General features: G+C 36.5%; 1 protein-coding gene across 1 annotated transcript in view; it reads left to right on the forward strand.

The window, feature by feature from the left end:
• NRXN1 (neurexin 1) overlaps positions 1 to 14,993 on the forward strand; it is a 487,169-nt gene that overhangs the window by 52,348 nt on the left and 419,828 nt on the right. Inside the window, exons 4-5 of the mRNA XM_009333610.1 lie at positions 5,500 to 5,883; positions 13,842 to 14,045. Of these exons, the coding sequence (XP_009331885.1) occupies positions 5,500 to 5,883; positions 13,842 to 14,045 (588 nt within the window). The remainder of the gene's footprint in view (positions 1 to 5,499; positions 5,884 to 13,841; positions 14,046 to 14,993) is intronic.

Raw genomic sequence — 14,993 nt, forward strand, 5'->3', positions numbered from 1 at the left:
AAACAGAATGTATTCAAGGTAGGTAGCATTTAAGGGCTAAGAAGTCACTGAAATTTTGAACTAAAGTTAGAGTTTCAGCTTAAATACCAAAAATTATCTCTAGAGTATGTAATTAGAGCTTAACTATAATCACTGTCTCACTGTAAGTAGTGCTTTGTCAGTATCCATTACATGCATTGTTGTTGCAGGTTCTTTTTTTTACATGTAAACTTCTATACTCCTTCCCCCATCTTTCCAACCTTTTAAGAACTGCCAGATTTACATGTTCCTATTTCAACAAATGTTAATAGTTTATGTATTTGAGATCATGGGTTTATCTTGCATTTTAAGGAAAATTCTTCCAATGATCCTGGTAGTGTTTTTCATTTATTCATGAGCTCATAGAAAAATTGAGATAGGGTGATCTTGAGAGGTCCTCTATTTTACCCCTCCAATGAAAGTAGTGATAGTACACTTGCATCAGTCTTGACAGATGTTTGTTGAGTTACCTCCAGCAGTGGACAGTGTACAACCTTCCTATGTAATCATTCATAAACTGAATATTTCTGTATACAAAACAAGCCATTTTGTCTGTAATTTCCTCGTTCACAGCAGGCACAAAATACATCACACTTTTTCCCTGTGTTATAGCTCTATACTTTCTATGATTTGAATGCTGTTATGTCAGTCTCCCGTTTCTTCATAGACTAAGAAACCCCAGATGCTTCCTATCCTTATACGTCATGTTCTGTACCTATTGACCATTTTTATTGCCATCTTTTGCAGTCTCCTCAGCTGATCTGCATCTTTCTCAGAGTTCAAGGTAAACCTTATGAATGCTCAGTGAAGTGGTACGATAGGCTTCTCTATACTGCCCAATATATTTCCCATTTTGCTCGTATGTATGTTATTGTTGACTTATATTGTTGACTCTTCATTTTGAAGAACTGCCCACTAATCAATTATCCATTAAGTCAAAAATTCTTGCCAAAAATAAATTTCATTAGTTTTTCTCAGACTGTTCCTCCAATACAGAAAGATGTTTCTGTATGTTTAAATTGCATTTTACTCTCAGGTGAAATGCTGTAAAATCAGAGCACCTGTAGGTCATTATAAGACCCTTAAATTTATGTCCAGTTTCTGGAGATAACAAATGCTACCTGTTTTTAGAGTCTGAAGTTAGATCATGAATTCCCAGACTAAGTAAATCACCACACACCTTGTCTTTCAGTCTTCCCCTTTTTCTTCTTTCAGCCTAGACAAACCAAATACTGTCAGCTTTTTCCCATTTCTTTCTTTTTCTGGTAGAAATACAGACAGTATTTCCTACCTTGAGTATTAAAAAACTTTGCAAGGAAGTTGCTTGTTTCCTGGCAGACATTATTGCCTCAGCATTGCTCTTTTCAAAGAAATAGTATAACTGCTGATCTGATTATGGGTGCTGTTATGCTAGGTACTATGCAAAGATATAACTGAAGGGATGGTTCTTACTACAGAGAAGTTACAATTTGAGGTTATTGTTTTCTCTTTCTGTTGAGAGGCCAACACTCTTCTGAATCTGCTGCTTCCTCATCATATTCTGTTGTCTTTAAGTTATTTTGTAAAACAAAATATGTCCCATTCTTTTCCCTCTTATCCAACTTGACAATTCTGGTGTGAAAAGGGTTGATGTTACATTATCTTTACAGGGCAAATTATTAACCTTTTCCTGTGCTGGCCACAAAAGACATTTGTATGCTCCATTAGCTTCCCCTCTTCCTGCTTCTCTGGAAAGTGATGTCTCTTCACATTTGTAAGTAGAAACATCCAAATGGATTGGAGCACGCTGATTTGACAGAACAATTCCTTTTACTCTGCCTATAATTCCCAGAGAAAGTAGGATTGAAGTCCAGCAAAGGGGGTGTGCATTACTATCCCCAGATTCTGTGGTAGCATCTGCCATTGTCATGAGGTCCAACCTGAGATGGTTTCAGTAGAGCTTGAAAACTTTCCCTCAAGAAAGGTGACAGGCTTAAAAAAACAAACAAACAAAAAAAAACCCAACAAAAAAAAATGGGTAGATGAAACAGCACACTATCTCTGTGTCAGAGCTCTGGATGCACTGTGAATCCAAAGGTGTTTATAGACCCATTATTTATTTTCTGTAGGCCCATGTTTTATGAACTTGAGTTTTGCATTTTATTTTAGGATATTTCCAAAAAAATATAATTTTTAATGTATTTTGGAAGTCTCCTTTATTTTTCTTGGATTTTTTTCACCTGCGTTTACAAAGCAATTAGTGAGTAAAGTTTGCATTACCTATCAGAGATACATAAAAGGTAATTTGGATACGAACAGCTGTGATGGTTGTATGGCTGCCTGGACATGCTGTTAGAAGTTCAGCCAGAAACTAGCATAACTCGGTAACTGATAGCATAAAAATCTTTGTGCCCAGGCATGGATTTTCTGCTATTAGCTAGACTAAAGCCTGTTTGTATTATAACCATAGTTCTTGTTCTAGACTGTGTGCTATATGATATTTTGGTGAAGCTCCTACATAACAGCTGAGCTAGAGTGAGTTATTAAAGCTTTGAGTCTTCTGCAGGTGCTGTTTGACTTAGTGTAGCTCTCAACAAAAAGGATTAAATAAAGATAACTTACAGTTGTTTGATTAAGGGTAATACACACAGTATGTAGGTCAGCTGAAGTGTCATGGGTATGTCCAGCAGTAAATTGGAGATAGTCCAGCTGGGTAATAGGGGTTCCATGGCCTTCCAAAACATGAAAAAAATGCACAGAAGAGTTGTTGCCTGTTATGTTTTTCTACCCATACTCATTAGATGCTATGATTACACTAGGATTTCAGGGGGCTTCTCCCAAGGAGTATTTTATGTGGTGTCATTTCTTGGGGAGGGGAAAGGAAAAGTTCATTTCTTTAAGAAGCTGTTGATACTTATTCAAAATAATACTTACGCTCTTTTCAAGGTAATGCTTTATGACATACAGAAGAAAATTTTCCTGCTTCAATCTATCACCTAACTATAATTCACAGTCACCAGAGTGTAGTGGTGATCTACAGTTCCCTTTATCGTTCACCTTTCTCAGCCTTCTGTGCTTGCACAACTTACATTTTGAACCACTGTGTTAATGTCACAGCTACACTGGCTGAGATTTACCTGTCTTTTCCTGTGCATTGAAAGCCATCAAGACTTAGCTGATTTTTTTTTTTTTTTTAATAGAAAGGGAGCTCTAGATGTCTTCTAGCATCATGGATAGCTTGAAAACACAAGTGCCTTTGTCCAGCAGAAAACGGCACTGTGCAAATGCATGAGCTTGAGGTTGGAGGCTGCAGCTGTGTTAACTTACATCGGTGCAAGTGCTGCCTGAACGTAGATTTAAAGTATTTGGTCCTAAATTAGCCTGTACAGCAACAGGTGGGAGCAAGCAACAATAGCATTAAGAAATACTGTGAGCACAAGTATGATTTATATTTACAGAATCTTTAGGGTTTTTTTTTAAAGGAGAAACAATCTATTGCCTGTAAGCAGTCCTTCTTGATACCTAGGATGCTCTCAGGAAAGTTAGCTATCTTGGTTTAACAGGTCATTCACAGGTGTCCTTGTTTGAGGCAAAATATATAGATATATAACTTGTTAGAGTTAGCAAAATATAATAGTCGTATCAGTTTTACACAGGTGGAGGTTTGGAAGAAAAAGGATCTTGGCTCAACATGCCTGTTTCTTACAGTTGAGACTAGAAGTTCACTTTACATCTATGTGATTGTTCAACTGACACAGAAAACATTTCTGTTAATACATAAAAGGGAAATCTGACCACATCCTCAAATGTTCTTTAAACGTGCTCATAAAGATGCACAAAGGCTATGCAAACCTTTGTCTTATCTTTTTAGATCTCTTCTAATAGTAGGAAGACTGTTTGTAGTAGTATCCAGCCCTTCTAGAATCCATATGTCTCAAGTCTCACATGGGAGTTGGATCTCCTGAGACCTCTACCCCAAAGAGCTTTTATTATAGATTGAAACTGTTTATATATTCATTTTGTCCCTGTTGTTGAAATTAACCTATTGAACCAACAAAAGACCAAACAAAATATGTAGCTCCCACAGGACTCCTCTTCATTCCTAAAAGAGAAGCCAAAATTTTAGGATGTATCCAAGTAAGAGAATGATCTTTCTGACCTGCCTCTGTTTGCTTAAAACTCATATTTTAGTATTTATGCTATAAAATTTCTGAATTTATTATTCTCATGGACCACTCCTACCACAGTGAAAGTATTTTTGATAATCGGTGTTACCTTCTGGAATCTGTGTCATGCTGACAGTGGAAATGGTGAATCATGTTAGTTTTATGTATATATGTATATATACATAAATGATAATAAATACATTGATAAATACATTGTGGTAAATGTGATTCTTCAGTGTCTTGTCACCATTAATACACTTTTAATAGTGTGTCCAGCGGATAACAGTGATGCATAATGTGGCTGGTACATCTGGTGACCTATATAATATTTTGATTCACTTTTTGCTTGCTTTTGCACCCATATAGAATGGTAAGGAGTCACTTCTGTGAAGATCTATGTGAAGATTCTTTTTTCAACTGATTTTACTTAGTAAATAAAACTAAATTTGGTTGACATAAGTATGTTCTGTGACTCCATGTAGGAAATTTGGTTTTCTGCCTATTCAAATTGTAAAAATTGGATACCTCATTACTTCTAAAAAGTACAACAAAGAGGATCTTTACAGTCAATTACAATTTCTTTGTTCAGACACTTTGTAGGAACAGAACTTTATTTTAGGCTTAAATTTGCTTGTTTACTTTTTAAACTTAAATGGAAAAGATACTTCTGATTTCCTGAGGTTCTATATACATCCTCTCTCCCTCTCTTTGTATCATGCACACATTTCGAGGTAAGTGTCAGCAGCATTGATTTTTCCCTCTAGGAGCACATCACTGTCTTCTTAATGATTGCCTGTCTGGCAGCAGATGAGAGTATTTTCCTTCTGCACTTAAAGAAAAAAGTCTTATCCAAAGCCCACTGAAAGTGGTGAGAGTCTTTTAAAATACTGCATCTTTGGATCCAAACCAAAGACACAGATTTGCCTCCCAGGTTGCAACCCATCAATGCAACCTCAGCCTTAATGCTTTGAAGCATGTATGAGGTAGCGAAGAGATTTTTTTTGTTGCACAAGCAAGATATTTCTGAAAATAACTCTGAAATGCATCCCCCCCCACCCCTACAAGATTGGTAAGGTGATTTTGGCTTTTTTTTTAATATAGTGACCATGCAGTATTGTGCCTATATGTTTTTACATTGTTTACTTCCTGACAATATTTCTACTACATTGTAATTGAAATAATGAAGTGTATCTTATTGTATAGCGGTACAAATAGAATACCTATGTTTCATTTATAGATATTTGTCAGGAGCTAATATGGCATGTAGATTAATGAGTAAAACCAAAATCTTTTAAATGTCTTGAATATCATGCATTTTATTGTCTTTTCTTCTCAGGGACCATATCTGTGAACACATTACGTACACCATATACTGCACCAGGGGAAAGTGAAATCCTTGACTTGGATGATGACTTGTATCTTGGAGGCTTACCAGAAAATAAAGCAGGCCTCGTCTTCCCAACAGAGGTGTGGACAGCACTTCTCAATTATGGATACGTCGGCTGCATTAGAGATTTATTCATTGACGGTCAAAGCAAAGATATTCGACAGATGGCAGAAGTTCAAAGCACAGCTGGAGTAAAACCCTCATGCTCAAGAGAAACTGCAAAACCTTGCCTTAGCAACCCCTGTAAAAACAATGGTGTATGCAGGGATGGGTGGAATAGATATGTTTGTGATTGCTCTGGTACAGGGTACCTTGGCAGATCATGCAAAAGAGGTAGGTTCCATGAGATGGCTGTATTTCTACTTTATAGAATCCTGCACAATGATTAAAAATGGTAAAATACCATTATCTCTTCTGAGGCAGAAAAAGCATCTTTGATTTCACTTGATGTGACATGGAGACCTGTTCTAGACTGAAAGGAGTAACTCTAGAGGAAAGATCTTAGGGGAGTTTCTAAGATGCATGAAGAATTATTAGTTGACTATGAGAGAGAGTCAGCACTGCTAAATGTCTCTTAGAAAATGTCTCCTTCTGTGTCTCATCATACATTGCTGAGTTCTGAAAAGCTTTGTGAAAGTAATTTCAATTATTATTGCATTACTAAATGGTCACATTCCAATTCCAAACTGAGGTCTTGTTGTCTGCTTATTTATGTCAATACCACCGTGTAATTAAATTTACTTTTGAATTCCACAGTATCACTTAAATCCATGGCCAGAACTTCAGCCATGAGTCAAAGCAAAAGAATCAGTGTAGGACTCTGTATTTCTTACTTAACTTTTTTTTTAAAGATCATAGTACCCAAGGAAACAGTTTCTACTTATCTTAAATCACTGATTTATCCCTCTTGCCTAGAAAAGGTAAGTGTAAAGTTGACAAACCCCATTTATTTAATTGAAAAGGTGGATAGTGGCAAGGAAGATAGGTGTTGAAGTTAGTTTATAGGAAGAAAACTCTGTAATTTATTTAAAATTACAGAGTATGCTAATAAAAGATTTTAATGTAAGTAAGAAAACAATAAAAAAGCTTAGTTAATATTTTAGGCATTTATTTTTATTCTCATTGGAATGGAAATGTTTCAATGACAGAAGTTGTATTTTTTCACCTCACAATTAACACAGTACAGGTTCTTCTCAAGCCGAAATCTAAACCTAAAGTTTATTGGCTGGGAACGTAAGTTCTTTCCATCTAGTTTGACTCATTTTTCTAGTTAGTAAGATGAAACGAAAATGTATTCTTTAAAAAGAAAACCCAGATTAATGTTTAAGTTGTATGTAAATAGACATGTGCATTTATGTAGAATCAATACCATGATATTATTAGTATTTGCAAGTAGATTCTCGGTTTCTTCTGTTCTTTCTGTCTTATTTTTTGAGTATATATGCCTTTGGTTCATGGCCAGTTATTATGAGATCTCCAGATTGTTCTGTTACTGGTGGAGTGAAGCTGGCAGAGGGCATAACCGAGCTGTCTGATGCAGCACAAAAGCCTTCAGTTAAACATGTCTGGTGTACCACCCTGTGGCAAAATTCTGCTATTACATATGGCAGAAGTAAATAGGATTTGCATTTTTTCGACTTGAGAGCTAGGAAACGTGCGTTAGAGACAAAAATACATGCATATCTGCAAAGAACTTAAAAGCAGGCTTCATCATAGCAATTTCTTATAAATATATTTGACAGGTGGTAATATTTTATATAGAAACCTCTGTCTTTTCTATTTCCTATGCTTTATTTTCAACTGTCTCCCAATATAGAGCTTGATTTTCCCAGTGCATTCCCCTAATGGGAATGGTGGTATTATGGTGGTGGTGTTGGCTTCTCTACAATGGTATTTGGTTCTTGTCCAACAGAAATATGTGCAGCAGTTCAGACAGTATGGGATCATTTCCTGCTCTTGGGTTTCCCTCTCCAGAGGAAACTACACTGAAAGGAGATCTCCTTCCAGTACTATTCATATCCCAATTGGTCATGCATTAATAAGATTATAGCTTTTGGGATTCTGAAAGCGACACGTTGGCATCCTACCACACAGGGTTATTATAACTACTACCCATGTGCAGTAACTGATAAACTTTTGTATTTGGTGATCTAAGCAACACAATTATAATTGTTCAAGCTAATTTAAATAAAGTAGGAACATGTTCATTTCAACAAACAATACAGTTCCACAAAGAAAAGAAAGCATTAGAATAAAATATTAGAGATTAAACAACTGCAATATTTAACTTAAGTGATTAAGATATCTTCAGTAAACAAAAGCATGTAGCTACTTTTTAGTACTGTCATTTATTTTTCATGCTATTTCCCCTAAAATAGGAGTACTAACATCCATATGTGGATGTGTCATGTACAGTGCAGTATTTGAAATAATTTTGGTCAGTTTATCAGTGCACAAAAAACATGGAACACAACTCAGTTCTATTTTAGTTTCAGTATACTTAAAATTAATTTTTTTTTATATCCATGTGCTTTTTATGCTGTTGCAAGTTATTAATTATTTTATTCTTGATTTTCAGTAAGGTTAAACATCAGTATAATCTGTAGATTGGCTTTAGTAGATTATGGAAACTACAGCAGATGGACGGACAGATGTCACAGCAATATAATTTGGCTTCCTATCTTACTTTGATTGTGGATCACAATATGTGACTGCCTCTCGGCAAAGTCTTTTGCAGGTGTATACTTTTGACTGGATGGCTAGGAACAACGCACAAGAGTGAATTCATCAAACAGTGATAAGAAAAAGTAGGCATGCAAAGAAAGATTTATCAGTGACATTTCTGAGGAGAAAATATATTTAAATTAGAGTGTGTGTGTGTGTAGATGTCCACATTGTGCATGCACACACACCTGCATACACACATATGCATTAAATAAAGAAATATTGGATGTTTTAAAATTAAAAAGAAAAATACAGGTCATGTGATACAATGATAGGTGGTATGAAGACTCATGCATTCAAAATACTATAGTAATTCCATCTCTGACTTAAATTAAATAATTGATCCTGTGTGTTAAAGTTCTAGCACCTTTACAGTGTGGCTTAGGACCTCAGTCCTGAAATAATACCAGTGTAGAAATTGGGAGGAGTCATCTAAACTTCTATTCACGTATTATCTAGTAACTAATTGCATATCAAGAATTGTTTCCATCAGATTGATGGAAAGGTTCCTCGCTTCACCAAGGCTGCAACTTCGGGCCCAGATGGACTGAAGTAGCTGCCATAGAAAACACGCAAACAGTGCTTAGCTGAGCATACGCCTGTGAATAGAACAAAAACTAAAAGTTTGAATTTGAGTCAGTAGCCATCGATATACTTGAATTTATAGGAGTAAAATCATATGTATCAGAGAGTGTTTTCAGGGCAGGATATTGTTGCTCTACTTACACTGGTAAATAAAACAGGGTCAGACAGCAAACCTGAATACTTTATTATTGATGATCCAGATTGTTCACATACTTCCTGGCATGGCTCTGGACTGTATCGTCTGTCACTTTCAGGGCAAAGTTTGTGTGTGATTTCATGCTTTTAAAATGGCTCTGTGGGTTGCAACACAGTCCTCATATTATCGCAGACACCTTGAAACTGAAAAAGCAGGAAAAAAAAAAAAATCTGTCTTTAGGACTTTAGAGGCACCACAAGGGGTCCAGAGGAAACAAGATCCTGTTTTATTGATTAAAATTCATGCAGTAAGCATCCGTGCTTACCAAGCACTGTGTTATTAAAAACAGCAAAAACTTGACTGCAAAACTTATGAGGAAGAATGCTGAAATTCAAATGACTAGTCCATACTTCTTTCACTTTAAATAAGCTGTGAATTGAAGAATAGCATCTATTTGGAAAATTCTGTTTCTCCCTATAAATATCTGGCTGAGCATTTCTGAGGGTAGAAACAGGTGCAGGAAAGTTTCTGGAAGAGTAGGTGCCTCAGTCTCTTCAGCAATTTAGGTAATCCCAGCCCTAGTGAAAATTAAGGTCCTGAATCTCCTCTCATATCAGTACTAGTCCGTGCATCCTTGGTGATTGGCACAGAGCTGATTGAGGTAGTGTGTATTTATATATAGGAAGGAAGAATATCCAGCCCTGGAGATTTTTAATCAGAAACAAATTGAAGAAAAAAATGGAGAGGGGAACTGAACTCTTCAGGTTTTTTGTTGTTGTTGTTGTTTTTTGGTTCGTTTGGGTGGTTTGATTGGTTGTTTTTTATCACAGAAGCAGCAAGGCTTTTTAATTGTCAGGTTTATAAAAATATCAAAGAATGTATAAAATAATTTTTATCAATCTCTGAATTATATCTTACTGTTTATTTCTTGTTAATAACTCTACTTCATGCACTTATTTGCTGCCACAAAAAATTGTCAGTAATGTTTTATAAGGGTTTTCTGCTATTTTTCTTTTCAATGCTATGCTTCCAGCACTGAAGTGGTAGTAAAATTATTATTCTCTGCTGTGGAGACTCTGATTCTTTTAATGAATAGCACATTCTGAGCTAAATTTATGGTCTATTAGCATTTAATCTAATAATTAAGAGGAAGCTGAACAAGAGAAAAAAGGCATCCTGCCAACACTTATGTGAGAACAGTCAGCAGTGTAGATCTCAAGAAAAGATGAGACACATACCCCTTCGGGATTAGTTGGTCCAAAACAAAAAAAGTAAAAGTTAGGGGCAAAAATTAATACATACTTTTAGCCAAAATGTTCCTTCGAGGTTTGCATAACTGGTGTAACCTCCACTGCCTCTCCTCGTTCAGATCACCGTCTTACTGACCAGGCCTTGCAAATTAACAATCCATTCTGGACAACTGAAGTAACTGCAGGACGGAAACAATTCCATTAAACAACTGAAACAATCTCTAGCTCTAAGAAAGTCAAAACAAAACAAGCCCTTCTTATTTCATCTTGAAAACTGTTTTTTCCTAGTGTCTGAAAAACAAAGTTCTCTGTTAATGTATGCCACCAAGCATAACGATAGGGTAATAAGATGTCGCCCCAAAGAATTACAAGAAAGACACCAGTAAGGGAAGAGGGAACTCCTTGTGCTGTCAAAGGTCTCATACATGTACTACTAGATGCCTTCTGTCCAGCCAAGACCAACAGAACATGGAAATCTGCAGAGCTGAGAGTAATGCTGAGTCAAGTGGAAGAGATGCTGAGTTGACAGATGATTCACATGGCAAAACCCAGCTTGCCACCCTTAGAGAGGCGCACAATATTGACGAAGTATCATTCAACCTTCTTAATGTAGCAATCATTTAATAATGGTTTAACAACAAAAGTTTTTCCGACCAACAGTTCTACCAGCAGATTCATTTCAAGTGAGTAAACTGAACATAGTTGTTTTTTTTTTATTTTAGGAGTATGTAGTGTCTCCAATCTTCAGTTATGGCTCTTAGGGCAGTGCTAAATCTTCTTTGATCGAATCATCCCTGCTTCCTGCCAGTTTTCTGGGGTTTTTCTGTGATACCTTTGTATTTAGAAAGCCTGTGACTTGGAGCTCCCCATACTGGAAGGAGCTAGTCGGCTTGAAGGGGTTTTCTCATTGCCCCAGAGCTTTTAAGTCATTTGATCTTCTGTTCAGTCTCCTTGGTCTGTTCTTGGAACATCTGTTTCTGAAATAACTGGCACAGTATGGTTTAGGAGGATTGAGTATCTAATCACATCAGGTCTGTTCACCATGATGTTAAATACTCACAGGTCATGTCTGATTAAATTAAGACAGTTCCTTCTCTCCTTTTTCTGTAATTTTCTAAAAGACTGAATAATTGTAGGAAAGCCGGCAAACAGTGCCAGTGATGATTCTGACAACTTTCTTTTGCATTATCATAACGTAATTTATTAGAAACAGACCCCTACCATTGTTGAATGCTGTTCATCCTATAACACCTGATTTTGCTCAGTTTATGAAAACCCTGAATAGTATTAATGTGTCTTTTTTAATAGACAATATAAAATACCTTTTGTTTTCTTTTAAACTAGCATGTAACTTAAACTTTTATGTCGGAGTTCTTTAATTACCTAAATTGTGTTTACCTTGATAAAGTTCTTGGGAGCTTTTCATGCACAGGCTAGACAGCTAGACATAGGAATGAATTGTAAGCCCCTGCTTGGCTGTCCCCCCCCCTCCCCCCCCCAAAAAAAACCCCCAACAAACCAAAACCAAACAATCAAAAAAACAAATCACTTCCCACTGAAAACTCTTTGACTTGAAATCTCTTATCAGGCTGGTGAGAGTTAAGTATTTAATCTGCTTCACAGAAAAATTTTAGGTTTAGAATATGCAGAAAACATTATTACCTGCATGGTTAGAAATCATCAAACCTGTTACGTCTAATGACTTTCACGCCAGTATTAGTAATCACGTTTTTCCAACATCAAACTGTTTTATTCAAATTTGTATTGGGGAAGTCTGCAATTATTAATGAACATACCATCTATCATTTTTGCTTCCAATATACTCACAGAGTTAGTGGAACATTTTGTCCTTCCATGGACCGTGTAGGCTGGAAGTCTTGAAAAGCTTATCTATCTTTAACAGTATACAAGATATGCAATGGAAAAGGTTTTGACAAACTGTCATAAGTATTGATGTTTAAAAAAATACTCTAACACTGCTTTAGTTACGATACTGATTAAACATAGTATCAGTAATATCAGTCCTTGAAAATATTGTTGCATGTGGGACCACAATATGCCTTTGCTGTAGATAAGTGTCTCTGTTATACTGCGGCAAATTGAAGTGTAGAGAAGCTTCCCTTAGGTGTTCTCTGCTGTCTTCTCTTTCTGTTTGTTGCTCATTTGGCCTGTTATTGGGCAAGTAACTGATATTTTTTTCAGTGAGTTGAGGTGCCGTCAGGTTTGCATCTTTTTCTAAGAAAGATTCTGTAGCATCCTGTTTAGACCTCATCATCCAACACTTCAACAATTTCTAAGATTGAGAGTTTTTGGGTGGGTTAAAGAATGTAGGAAACACATGGAAGAAGTTAGAAGGTCTCTAGTGAATTAGCGGTAGGTAAACAATCAGAGGTGCATAAAACGGGGCACATTCAGATAGTGTATTTTGCTTCAGATAGTATATTGCCATTCAGGTAGTGGTTCTAGTTATGTAGTATGGTTAGTTTTGTATGTTACTGTGGAGGCTACTGAAATACCTGGTGGTCTGCCCGCTGACAACTGGCTTGGGGTAAAGGATGTTGCTTGCTCACTGCTGCTTCCACCACGATGTGCCACTGCTCATGAGCCTAAGAGGTGTTTCCAAAGGCTGTGGTGGTTAACTGGCTGCAATGCTTGATCGTCCTGCAAAAAAGGACTTCCTAATACGTTTCAGAAACAGATGTGTCCTTTGCTTTCTAGGAACTCTGCTTTCTGTGCCTCCCTGTGAGCAGAAATGCAATCTTTCTGCTACCTTTCTTGTTACCAGCCTGAAGGCTGGGAAAAGGCTTGTGGCTGGTTGCTCTGGGGTTTAACAGACTGTGACCATTCTGTGCCAGAGCCGCTCGCCGGGAGGGTTTCCTGTAATGTCTGAAAGTGACACTTGTTTGCTGATCTCAGGGGTTTTAAGATCTTACCCTCAATATGCCAAGTCCAGTCTCGATCCTGTTGTTGAGGCTGTTGTAATGTTTGTACGCGAGTTTTCGATTCTATCATACCGCAGTCATTGTGGCCATGAAGCAGTCTGCTCTCCGTCCAAACAATGCTGGGGTTATTTACCTGTTTCAGGCGGCATTTTGCTAACTGGATGATAATTGTAACTGCAATAGTAGCAAATCTGATAGGTTTAAACATGAAGTATCCTAAGGTAATTACCTAGGTGGGTGATAGTCAGACATGACCTTTTAATAGGCTGTAAGGTTTACCTGAATAGCTCTTACTGACCTATTTTGAGTAGTACAGGCCTAGTCTTGCAAGCATTTCCTTACATGTGATTTTACCCATCTGCTTGAAGATGCACATATGAATGGCTGGTTCATCTAAAGAGCAATTTAGTTTCTTTAAAAAGCACCAAAATATGCCACTTAAAAAACCCAAACCAAAACAAAACCAACAAAAAAACCACTAAAACCAACTTTGCTTCGCAAACTGCTTATGTTTCGCAGTAATAATTGTGATATGTAATATGTAATTTTTCTGTGTCATACTGAGTGAATATACACTTACAATCTTCTCTTTGAGCAATTTCAGTGAATACAACATAATTCTTTAATAACTGATTTTCTCCTTTATGTTTTCAGAGGCAACAATTCTAAGCTATGATGGAAGTATGTTTATGAAAATACAGCTCCCTGTTGTGATGCATACAGAGGCTGAAGATGTTTCTTTACGATTCAGGTCTCAGCGAGCTTATGGCATTTTAATGGCAACTACTTCTAGGGAATCTGCAGATACCCTTCGTTTAGAGTTGGATGCAGGACGAGTTAAACTAACGGTCAACCTAGGTAACAAACTCTTCCTCCAAGAAATTAACATTTTCTTTACATTTTTCTTTTTGCTTGCAAACATTTATGAAACAGCCTGTTTTAACATTAAAAGTAAACTGAAATGATAAACACATGTCAATGCAACATTTGCGTATGTACATACACACACAAATACATGCCCATTTTTATTGTTTATTTTCTTTTCTTTTGCATTTTTGTATTCTTTATATAGTCTTAACATAACCCATCACAATATTTTTGTACTATTGTGTATTCTAAAAAGAGAAGACTAGTTCATCAGTGGTATTTTTGGGCTAAATTATTATTCTTTGTTGTGGAAGATTGGTCTCCTTCCACAACTTCTTCACAGTAACAGTTCCACAATTTAGATGTGCAAGCAGAAACAACATGTGTGTAGGTCAGTTCAGTTTTACCTCCACTAATTAATGTACAGCATGCAAATGTATCAAATAATTTCTAGTTTTAACACTGAAAATGTTGCAATTAGATATTCCCACTGATGGATTTCCTGGTCTCCTTTTTTTAGGTGTCAAATCTATAGTAAATCCATCTCCTCTTTTTTAAACAATTCTGTAGCGGTATTTTTGTAGTATCGAACGATAACACAACCCTTCAATGCCCAAAGACTGCGGCCCTCAGCAAACAGCCGTGTGAACACAGGAGGCACAAGCCCTTTTACAGAAAAAAAATTGGTTTCCTGGTTTGAAATATGATGGACAAAATGTTAGGTTATGGTTTTCTCTAGTTTAAAAAAAAAGTAAATAAATAAAAGCGCTTCTGCTGCACTTACGAACAAGTCCAAGTCAGGATCTGAAAGAGAACAGAAGTACACTCAGGAAAATGCACATACAGTGCAGTCTTTCCTATTCAGTGGAATGCTATTTTTAAAGGGAATCAAGTATTTTATTGTTTTAATCGCAGATAAAATGATTTCCAGAAAGCATG

The sequence above is a fragment of the Pygoscelis adeliae genome, unplaced genomic scaffold (genome assembly GCF_000699105.1).
Source record: "Pygoscelis adeliae isolate BGI_AS28 unplaced genomic scaffold, ASM69910v1 Scaffold1, whole genome shotgun sequence".
Taxonomy (NCBI): domain Eukaryota; kingdom Metazoa; phylum Chordata; class Aves; order Sphenisciformes; family Spheniscidae; genus Pygoscelis; species Pygoscelis adeliae.